At 37.7% G+C, this 12,048-nt stretch overlaps 1 protein-coding gene across 1 annotated transcript in view; it reads right to left on the bottom strand.

Moving 5' to 3' along the window:
- LOC306893439 (thyrotropin-releasing hormone-degrading ectoenzyme-like) overlaps positions 1 to 12,048 on the bottom strand; it is a gene marked incomplete at its 5' end in the record, with an annotated part of 79,490 nt that overhangs the window by 19,682 nt on the left and 47,760 nt on the right. The window contains 4 exons of the mRNA XM_079455240.1: positions 1,078 to 1,265; positions 3,477 to 3,542; positions 8,240 to 8,305; positions 8,530 to 8,667. Coding sequence (XP_079311366.1) covers positions 1,078 to 1,265; positions 3,477 to 3,542; positions 8,240 to 8,305; positions 8,530 to 8,667 — 458 coding nt within the window. The remainder of the gene's footprint in view (positions 1 to 1,077; positions 1,266 to 3,476; positions 3,543 to 8,239; positions 8,306 to 8,529; positions 8,668 to 12,048) is intronic.

The raw sequence follows: 12,048 nt of genomic DNA, 5'->3' as shown, positions 1-12,048 counted from the left end.
CTCGAGAACACGATTGGCATGATGGAGTGCAGGGCTCGAAATTGCGACCATTTTAGTTGCATATGGCCCCCTTAAAACCTGTGTGACCTCATATTCTGTATTTGGGAGCATTTGTGTGAGTGCATATTTTGTTGTGGTGCGATCTGTTTTCATTACTGTACAGAACACGCTAATAACTGCACAAAGTATGTGTCTGCTGTGAGCTGCTGCGAGCTACAGTGACCAGCATTACCATTCATAAAGACAACGCAATTTACCATCCCGCAGCGCTACTTATCCACTGTTTCTCTATGTAAACATCTCGCTTCCGCAGCACCTCGTGCACTAGTGTTTACGTCGGTTTGAGCTGCCAGCAACACTTTAGGAGCACGCAGCGTGCACACTGTACCACTAGTATAGCCATTGCAAGTTCACATTATGTTATTTTGAATACATTCACAGGCAAATCTCTACAAAAACGGATCATCTGTCTCTTACATATGTGCAATTTAAGCATAAAACATTGTGTTTATGTAGTTTTTACTGTTTCTCTGAAGGCTATGAGGGTTCAGTCAGTGGAGGAAGGAGGATTGATATTGTGATATGAATACAATCGCCACCACTATGCAAAGCATATAGAGAAATCAACCACAGTTCTTTACTAAAAGCTAAGCCTGTTATGATAAAACGTCAAAAAAATCTCGTCTCGTGGGATAAGTGTCTCGTCACACCCTGGACCTTTACATTAACATTTCCAATCATGCCAAATCCCCCTGCATTCTACCACATTGTCTGGTTCTAAGATAAAAATCCCGCCTGAGGGATGAAACAAGAAAGAAACGACTCCTTGAATCACAGCTTTGCTATTGTTCCTTCGCACAGCTTTGCGTAAAACACCTCTGCAGAAGACCACAGCTCTCAGAAAACACACTTGAGTAGGAGGAGAGGTTCAAGATGAAGGTGGCTTTGTCTTTCCGAAACAATTGCACCACAGAGAAGACGCGTAGAGACAGAAGTTAACTGTTATGTTTCATATTGAACACGATATCAGTCAATGTGAAGATCTAGCTGCTTAAAAACAGGGAGCCAGGCTCACACCTTTTGTTGAACAGCTCAGGATCTCTGATCTTGGCATCTGTGTCATACACAAAGTGCTCCTGGGAGATGGTGACAGTGTTGACAAGACTGTCATTCTTGCTGATGGTGACGACAGGGTAACCCGTCTGAAGGGTCCAACGGTCCATGACCTCTGTGATGTTGATGACCTTCCCCTGCCTCTGCATGGCCTGTGGCACAAAACATCAAACACCAGCAAATCAATAACAAACATATTCAAAGAATTTTATTTCTAAGTCTGATTTCTTCACTGGAAGCTAAAATAAAACTGCCTAACTAAAGAGCATTTTATGGTATCAAGGATATATTTTCAACACAGTTCCAGCTGGTGTGAGACAGAAACAAAGTGCTCTGTCATCAACCTGATCAAATGCATGAAAGCTGTTGGCAGATACCTGAGTGAGCGCTCGTTTTTCAAATTCAATACCTGCATTTAGGTGAGATGTTGGTAGTGTCATTATTCTAGCGTTATTTTCTTAAGTAAATAAAAAGTATTTCAACTCAGAAAAACAAACTATCCTGTCCTGTCAGACGTTACCAAGTGCTATACTCATACAAATGTGGAGGCCATAGGCGTAATTTGCGGATGGGACAGGTGGGACATGTCCCCACCCCTTTTAGGGAGAAATAGAGAAATTCTGCGACTCTGTCTTCCAGTATGAAATGCGTGCATCATCTGCGATCGTGCATCCAGTATCCAAGCACAAAAACGCGTAAACCAATGAACATGTGACATTTGTAGTCATGGTATTAAACTGTTTAAAAAATGTAATGCAGCGCAACAGCCTAATGAATTCCCCAGATGATAGTTTGGGAACCACATTCTGTGAGAGCTGGAGTCGAAAAACGGAGTAGCCAATGGACGGTCCACCCACTATATATGATAAATATTCCCAATGAGTTATTACAGAAACAATTGATTAAAGTATTGTTTTTGTCCTCTCTGTCCCCACCACTTTTCAAAACTTAGTTACTTAGATGGTGGCGCGCACTGTCTTCACTGAAACGCAAAAGAAATCAAGAGCATGGCATGCAACGTGAGAAATAAAAGTAAAGTACATACAAATCCCATAACTGGTACGTTGTGTGTCAGCTGGGAAGGATTTACATAAAGGTATGATATTTATATTCATCTTTCATCAACAGTTCGTGTTCGTATTGTGTATTAACCATGGTATCTTTTGCTTCCATGTTTATATCATATATCAAACACATCATGTTTATATGGCTCGAACCAACTATTTTATTAAAAAACTAGTTTGGGACTGCTACAATAAGGTGCTATTTGTTAACAATTAGTTAATGCATTAGCTAACATGAACTAACAATGAACAAAACTTAATTAATAAATAACAAATTAATAATGTTCATTTCAGCATTTACTAATAAATTATTAAAAACAGAGGTTGTCACTGTTAACATTGATGCACCATGAACTAACATGAATAACTGTATTGACATGAACTTACATTAATAAGGATAAGTAAACTCAATTGTTCATTGGTAGCTAATGTTCACTAATGGATTTACTAATGTTAACTAATAGCACCTTATTGTAAAGCGTTACCGCCTTAACATTAACTTACAGGCTGTTCATTTATCAGTAAAACTACTTAAAACCCATCTCTTCTTTAAATACTTGACAAATTAGAAAAAAATAACCCTCTCTCTTTCTCTAAACAGGTTTTGTTCTGGATTTTGTTGAAACAAGTAATTTGGAATAAGCACCTTTCGTATTATTGCCCCTGTATGAAATATCGCTCAGTGCTCCCTGAACTCTCTGTAAGTTGCTTTGGATAAAAGAGTCTGCTAAATGACTAAATGTAAATGTAATGTATTAGTCATATTAGACAAAACATTTTATAACTATTGTAGTATTAGTCACTCGTTTCTTTAAACAAACTACGCATGACATCATATATCCTATATAGTGGGTCGCATCTTGATGACCATTAGAAAACGTGGGTCCCGTGGCAAACCACTGCTTTATGGGACGGTCATGCAAAATGTATTAAAAAAATAATACGGACAATAATTGTAAATAAAATAGCCAGAATCAGACAGAAGCCATTTTGTATTTGAAGTATCTACGTACTGAATACACATCAGTATCAAGTGCTACATGTTAAGTGCTAAGGTAAATAACCCATCTTATAAATTAAACTACTTCCACTTGGTTTCGACAAAAAAGAAAAACACTTTCCATGTTGATGCGAGTAGGCGTTGTCGATCAGCATGAGTTCACGGTGTCTATGAGCTGTTTTATAATGACCTCTGACTTATTCTGTATGCAGTGGATGAATCTGCCTGTAGGAGATATACTGGCTGAATTTAACAAGAATAATTTAACATCAACAAGATCGGAATGTGTCAAATCTTACCTCTGAGAATTTGTTCCACAAGTCATCTCTTGCTGCATTTCTGTACATGTGCGTCAGCAAGTAATCCTGCAAACAGACACAGACAAATGTACCCATTTAATTCAGGTTTTGAATTCAATTAAAAATGGGAATATCTGGAATTACTGACTTTCCAGCAAAAGCAGGGCATAATGAAGCTGTTGCATCATATTTCATGCATTCTTACTAAATGGAAATACATGAGAAATCAGTGAGATCTTCCCTAAAGTATCAATGATGTAGGTGGTGACCGACATGAAGAAAGAGTCTGATCCTGGAGTGCACATTTATCATTCATCTGACAAAAATATTTGGTGGCAACGTCTGCAGTATGAGATTCCTCGATAACTCCAGAGTGACTCACTGCGAGAGATAGACCCCTCAACTGTAATCCGCTCTGTTGCTGGAGTCAAGAGACCCTGTTGAACAAATACAATACAGACCACTGATCCTGCACAATTACTGATTCTAACAACTACACCATTTAGAGACTGAAAGCAGGAGGCTGAAGTTCACTCCACACTCTGCTGAGCATTCAGAGAGTCTGAGGATTATGTTTGGAACAGAAGCATATTTACATCATCAGTGCAGCTATAGTCTGAATGCCAAGTGACCATGTGGTTCAATCTGGCCTATGATTGGGCTGTCAAAGTGTGTTGTCATTATTTTGACACTGATGTGTTCTGCTCACTGCCAGAGTGAAAACAAATCAATCCTTTTCCTAAAGACAACATGGTAATCTGAACATACTGTCAGAGGCACCAGAGCGGAAGTAATAATAGACATTAATTGGAAGGGAAGTAGATATCACGAGTTTATAACTTGACAAATCACCACAATGTCATACATATTTAAAAGAATTGTTCACTTTCAACATTCATTTTCAGGATTTTTGATGAAAACATGCCAGGATTACTCTTCATATAGTGGTCTTCAATGGACTCCAAACGGTTGAAGGCCAAAATTACAGTTTCAGTGCAGCTTCAAAGGGCTTTAAACGATACCAGACAATGAAAAAGTGTCCTATCTACCGAAATGATCTGTCATTTTCTAAAAAAATACAAATGTATATGCTTTATAAACACAAATGCTCGACTTGCTCTGTTTTGAAAAGCGCACTCACGACTTCACGTAATAGGTAATTACGTTGAAAAGGTCACGGTTGAAAAAATCCATCTCATCTTAAGTTAAAAACCGCCGAAATCGTTGTTTTACCTTTTGATTCCCTTTTTGTAAATGGCGTTTGACTTAGTATTTGCACGTTCAACTTGTAAACACTGACTCAGTACTGCCTACGTCAAGCGTGACCTTTTCCAAGCAATACTGCAATACTGGACATAGGCACACTCATGGCCAATAGCAACACCTCACAATCACAGTGTATCAAATACCGCAATCTCAATTAACACAGCATTCCCAATATAACAACCCTCGACACAGCAAGCTCAAACTGAATACATGTGGAACCACTCCAACTCTATGCTAAACGTAAGCTATGGGTAATTGAGCACAATGTTACGATACCATTTGCCGAACCATTCATAATAAACCACAGAAAAGAAAACAACGAAACAAACAAAATACAATACAACTTGGAGGTACAGTACAATTATCTACAATATAATAAGGGGAAAGCGGCAATTACACCTGGAAGCACTCGGTTTCTTGCACTTAGGATCCTAGCACCTAGTTGTGTCGATTTCCGGTGCTCCGCTCGGCTACTTGGCTCCCCATTTAATCCCAGAAAACGTTCCTGCTACAACCAGTTGGACGTCTCCCATGTGAATGAAAAGCTGCAAAGATAAGCTAGATAAGACCCTTATTCATCGTCTGGTATTGTTAAAAGCCCTTTGAAGCTGCACTGAAACTGTAATTTTGACCTTCAACTATTTGGAGTCCATTGAAGTCCACTATATGGTGAATAATCCTGGAATGTTTTCATCAAAAACTTTCATTTCTTTTCGACTAAAGAAAAAATACATTAAGTTCTTGAATGACAACATTATATAAATTATAATGAAAATGTATGTTGAAAGTGAACAATTCCTTTAATAAACATTCTTCCACAGACTTTAATAAACCATATACTTGCAAAAAGTGAGATTAATAAAATCTGTAACACTGGACAACAAAACCAGTTTAAGGGACAATTTTAAAGAATGTAGATGTATACACAATCTGAAAGCTGAAAAAATAAGCTTTTCATTGATGAATGGTTTGTTAAGATATGATGATATTTGGCAGAGATACAACTATTTGAAAATCTGGAACCTGAGGGTGCAAAAAATCTAAATATTGAGGAAAATTGCCTCAAACGTTGTCCAAATGAAGTCCTTAGCATAGCATATTACAGTACTCACAAAAATAAGGTTTTAATATATTTACGATAGAAAATGTACAAAATATCTTCAGGGAAAGGTCTTTGCTTTCCTAATGATTTTTGGCATTAAAAGAATCAAATCAAATTTTAATAATTTTTGTTATGTTTCTATTATTACAGAATGTGTTATACTAAACTTAGTATTTAATTAAATCGTATAAAAATAATGTCTGTTAATAATGCACTTTGACTAGCATTTTCTGACAGTCACAGCTGTTTTTTTTTCAGAGGTCAGCATAAGCATGTGTTGCTGAGCTAATGCAAGACATCCATATTGTACTACAAAAGTACTCCAAAAGATTGATCATTTCAATATGCAAGTGCAATGGAGCTAAAACGACATTTCTGGACAAATCTTCATCACAACGGCCACAGCAGATCATAAATAACTCTTTATTTTTTCTTCTTAAATGGGTTCCCTCAAATGTAATCCAAAGAGAAATATGTAGACAATTTACCAGCACACGAAAGTCATTTCCATTCAATAATTTCCATTCAAGTTGATTGTTTGGTGTGGTGTGGTGTTGATCTATTCTCCCCATCTATAAGAGACAGACTTTCCACAAGAAAGAGGAAATAGACGTGAAAATAAGAATAATAATATGGAAGAAATAGATCTCACACACACTCTTCCTGTCTTTCATTGTGTTGGGAAATTGAATGAAGGGGTATACGATTATGTGTTCATAAGAAATTACAGGTCCACACCTCTTATATTTCACGGCTGTCAGAGCAATTCATAAGTCAGAAATGTCATACAGTATATCCAGCCAAAATGAATACTTACTTTGCTCTCATTTCATGATAGATCTGAAAGTGGGTGTAGACGCAATGAACCGAGACCAAAAAAACTGTTTTATCACTTCAGGTTCTCTTGAGCTCATATGAGCTTGACCCAATCAGAGCTCATGTATGACTCCCACTATTTCGTAATAAAAAGCTTCCATATGTCTGTCTTCACAAGCCCATCCGGCATTTGCCAATAAATGCCCTGACCGATGCCCTCAAACTCACACAGAGAGAAGAGAGAGAGAGAGAGAGAGAGAGAGGAGAGAGAGAGGAGAGAGGAGAGAGAGAGGAGAAAGAGAGAGAGATGGTTAATGGTAGTCTGGGTGTCGACTACAGAGTGACTGCTGGTTAAGCATTCTGAACAGAGAGCTGTCTGTCTGATAGTTGTAATTATGCAGCAACACGGATGAGGAGAGAAGAAACCCAGAGAACAAGAGAGAGAGACAGAAAGAAGTGAACCTGAAGAGAGAAAAACCAACAGTAGATGAAAGAAGATTGGTGTACCTCTGGCAGAAATATATATGGAAAATACTAAATACATATGGACTTTCAAAGGCTTTAGAGTACCCTCTAAGGACTGCGTAATTTAAGGAATGTCACAGTAAAATGAGCCATGACATTACTAGAAAAACATACGCAGAAAATTCACATACAGTAGGATACCAATGTTTAGGTTAAGGTTTATATTCGTAAACGACATGGGGCGTCGAGACGCAAGATTCAATCTTGTCGTCTCATATACAACCAAAACTGCTCCCGCAAGGTCGCACGACATCACGACAGAAAGACTAGCATGTTTAAGTTTTTCCCTGGTCGCTCACGACAGCTGTGACGCTGTAGTGACGTTGACCAATAGAAGCACAGCACAGAAGTGCGAAGCTCTTCCGTACACAACATTCAAACATGTTATGTTTATATAGATGGTTTTTAAACAGTCTTTTGTAATTGTGGAGGCGAGCTATCGGTAACATTTTCTCATGACTAAACATAAAATAACTTTACCTCAAGTTCTCTCTCTAGAATGGACAACCCATGCTGTCCACGTCTTGCTATCCAGGAAAGTGTCCACAGTCGGGATTGTGTGTCCATGTGACCATAACGATATTAATTCAGCGAGATGCACCACTGCCGTTACAATGAATGAAATAAATATGGCCGCTCTAGAGAAGGAAGACCCGCCTTCCAGTAAAACGAGCCAATAAAAAGTACAGATTGACGATTCTCTGGGGAGGAGCTCTCGTGAGGCGCTTGCCATCATGTGTGCAGGCGCAGTAGATGAGGCGACATCGAAAAAGGTGATTTTTAGGGCAATTTAAGTTTAGAAAAACAAAGTTATAAAACAGTTCATGTCATGATTAATTATTGATCGGAAATATGCGGTTTTAATTCATAGAAATATCTGGTCTACCCCATTCAAGTAGATAGGACTGTGGATTTGCTATGATGTAAATAACTACCCAGATGTGTTGCAAACATGGCCGCCGAGTGGCGCGACTCCCGTAAACGGACTTATATAATAATAACAACTGCCATAAAAATAATTAAAATACCACAGAGAGAGCAAATATTGACTTACATTGAGTCCTCTCTGAAAAACCTGCTGTCCCATGACATTAGCCAGCATACGGATCAGTGCCGCGCCCTGCAAACATGCACATATTCAATAAAAGATTGTCATTTATATCCACAATTTGCATTTAAGAAAATATTGTTCAACTGACATGAAATTAAGTTATTTATTAACAGCAGGCCTACCAGAAAGTTTCTATGAAAAAGGGTTTCAAAGGAGATCGGTCTGGTTTTATGATTTCAACAAATCTCAAAGCATCCAATTCTCATAAATAGATCTAAGAAAAATGCCCTCGCCTTCTTGTATGCAATCCAGTCGAAGACTCTGTCGATGTCGGTGGCTTCAAACACTTCTTGAGAGATTGGATGAGAACTAGCCAAACCGTCCAATAACATCACCTCATGTAGAACGTCAGTCAGAAATCTCTGGTTCTCCTGTGGATGAGAGAAAAGAAAGAGTTTTATTTGGATTTTTTACAAAGCCGTCTCATTACGGATTAAGACCATAAATAAAATGATTAGAAAAATAGCATTATAGCTTTACCGGAAAGAGGCAATTAGAAATAAAAGTAGTACAAATCTGAATACCATGGTACCAGATTATAGTATTTGTGAAACATGTAAAACCCTGTATGACCTTTCAAACTTTCACAAACTCACACACAATACTGCAAAATGTGCTTCGTCAGTCATATGGTTTTAAAAGTGTCAGTCTGCCAGTTACTGTAAGTGAGAATGAAATATTAAACATATGAATTATAAATGAATGCATTACACTGCAGGTTCATATTCAGAACATCTTCATAATCTTCATAATTCATCTCTGTGACTAAACAACTTCACAGTGACAGTTTAAATGTAAACTATTTGCTATGGGATAACTTGCTACAACAAGTACAAATCAGGACGATTCCTAATGAATAACACCATTAGTCATAATAACAAAAATCAGATTTCCATTTCAAAACATCTTCGCTTCGGGCCATAATCGGATAGAGCCATTACAAAAATGTCCAGATATGGCGACTTTCTGCTGAACACAGAGCAAGATATTTGGAAGAATGTCAGTAACCAAACAGATCTCAACCCCCATAATATTTGTGTTCAACAAAACAAAGAAATGTTTACAGGTTTGGAACACTCTGAGGGTGTTAATTCAGTTCCAGGGTTCGTTTTTGGGTGAACTTTAAAGATCAAACACATCTGCATCTAAGTTGATCCGTAAAGTTGTTTTATCATTAAGAGGTTTTTGAAACAAAATATTGTTTTCCTTAATATAAATGGCTTTTTAAAAAGGCATGTGTGGTTAAATGATTTTCAATCAAGACTGCTCATGAAATAAAATGTTATCTTTCTTCTCCCCGTATGAATGATATAATAAAATCTCTTACTGACTGAAATTGTGTGTCTTGTAACAAGCAGGTAAGCATTCAGGGGTTCAGGCAAGGATCAAAGAACAGGCTAAATTTGCCTTCTAAATTCATTGTAGTGCACATTGTCTCAACTTGGTGTTAGTTGATGTAGTCAAAAGTGTCTCAGAAACAGAGGAGTTTTTTTATCTTTACCTCTGCCTCATATGTGCACCCAAAATGGCTGCCTCCCCAAAGAGAAATGTATGGCAAAAAAAGAGAGCTGCAACGTTTAAGCGACACACGTTGGGCATGCAGATTTCTAGCCCTACGTAATATTATGGACACTCTACCTTCCCTTAAACGACCACTGCCAGAGATTGCTCAAGAATGTCATGGTGAAAAAACTGTTGAGGCCCGAGGTCTTCTCGAGCACTATTAGAGATATCATCATGGGGCTTGGAACAAATGTGTAGACCATCACTCCGAGATGACTTACAAAATACCGCTGCGTTTGGACACTAGGTGGCGCTATAACAGTAAAAATGGCAAAATTGACACATCTTTTGTTGCCTTAACAATTGTGTATCACGTGACATTTGACATTTACACAAACTATCGATATCATATGAAAGCTCTCATAATTCCAAACAAATTTGGCTCTTGAACCATTGATGTTGATCAAACAGTTTGTGAGTTATCTGTGATGATGTTAAGAACCTGCTTTTGCGAACTTGTCCTAGGTTTTTCAAGCAATTTCAAAATTTCCACCACAGTACAATTCTCTGGACTCTCTAGATCAATAACTATCAAAAATATGTTCAACTTTTTCATTTGCGTGTCCATTACAGGGTCCTTTATTATATTCAAGTGAACGGTGTACCTGAAAGCTCGCTACTCCTTAACAAATAATCCAATTGTCTTGCCATTAAGTACAATCATACATCTTATTACACTAAACAAACATGTTAAATATGATGGTGATCGGACAAGGGATACGTTTCCTGTCTCATAGGAACAAGGTGTTAGACATATAATGCATTGAAAATTAAACGTTGCTTCATATTTACACATCTATAAATATAGAATATGTCTGGCTGGTTGTAAGATGCTGTTTTGCTAAACACAACACGCACCTTTATTATGTACACCAGTTTAATTGCATGTAAACCAAAATAGCTACTCAGCAGTCACATGGCAGCAACTCAATGCATTTAGACGGGATCATTTCTTAAATGGATGTGACCAAATGAACCTGAAAAAATGATTCCCCTCAAGTGTACTATATGTGCATATGTGTGTAATCATGCGTAGTGTCTATGAACCGTTGCTGACCGTATCTATAATTTTTCAGGCGTTGGGAGTATCGTCCACTTGGGTGTTTTAGGATGAGAGTCCTCGGCCTACTTGATGAAGGCAAAGCTGCTTTAGATGCCTTAAAAGTGCTCGAGCCCGCTAAATGCTGCTTGCAGCTTTAATTTAACATTGCTATGTGCTGATGAAAATATTTAACTTTATTGCGTTTGGGCTGTGGTGTAAATGAGATCATCCTTAAATAAAGATACATAATTTATTATAAAAGCTTCCCCGCGAATAGGGACGTATTAAACTGTGGTTATGGAGCGGTTCAACAGTTTGCTCGTATAAGGACAGAAATGTTTTATTATAATAGTGTGTTTTTATAACTATCAGGCATATACAGTCACATTAGACTGGCAGAAGATTTTTTTTTTAAATTTAATCCTCTGTGATCATAACACGTTTGTTTTAAAGATTATGTCCAGCATACGGCTCAATTTTCCGCCTATATTAGCTGTTGCTATATTAGAAACGTGAATAACTCTTGTTTAAATCTTCAATGTGTTGCCTCCTATCATGTAATAATTTATTTATCACATTGAATTTCACTGTTTCACAGTACATATGGTTAAGTACTGAAGGTGCAAACTCTCCCTTTGCGCCTCCCAGTGGAAATTTCGCGAACTAGTTTCACATGTTAATGTTTTTAACTGGTGCCCTTCCCCAACGGTGGCACTCAACGTGGCGGTAGAGAGCATTCTGTTTGACTACCTACTGTCTGTACTGCTTCATTATGCATCATGTCTCCTGTATGCATGTCAAATAGGCAACAACAGAGCTCCCAAATAATAGATATGATTTCTTTAAAGTCAACATTTAAAGAAAGTGGTGTTCACAACAAAAAAATATTGAAATGGTTTGTTCTAGAAAAACTTGAAACAAAAGAGGCAGTTCAAGCTTCCATTTTGATTCTCGGCTGACAAAAGAAGAATCCAATGAAAGAAATCGCCTCATTTCACAGCTCAACCCACACAAAGCATGACAAAGGAGAGAAAGCGAGACTTAACGTCCAACATCACATCCAGATCTCTTGTTTTAAATACATAACAATCGTCCAACAGTAATATTAGCATTTAACGGCTAAAACTATACGAGACCACGCAATGAC

The sequence above is a fragment of the Barbatula barbatula genome (genome assembly GCF_947034865.1).
Source record: "Barbatula barbatula genome assembly, chromosome: 4".
NCBI lineage: Eukaryota > Metazoa > Chordata > Actinopteri > Cypriniformes > Nemacheilidae > Barbatula > Barbatula barbatula.
Note: the sequence above shows the minus strand (reverse complement) of the source record. Positions and strands in the feature narration are given on the sequence as shown.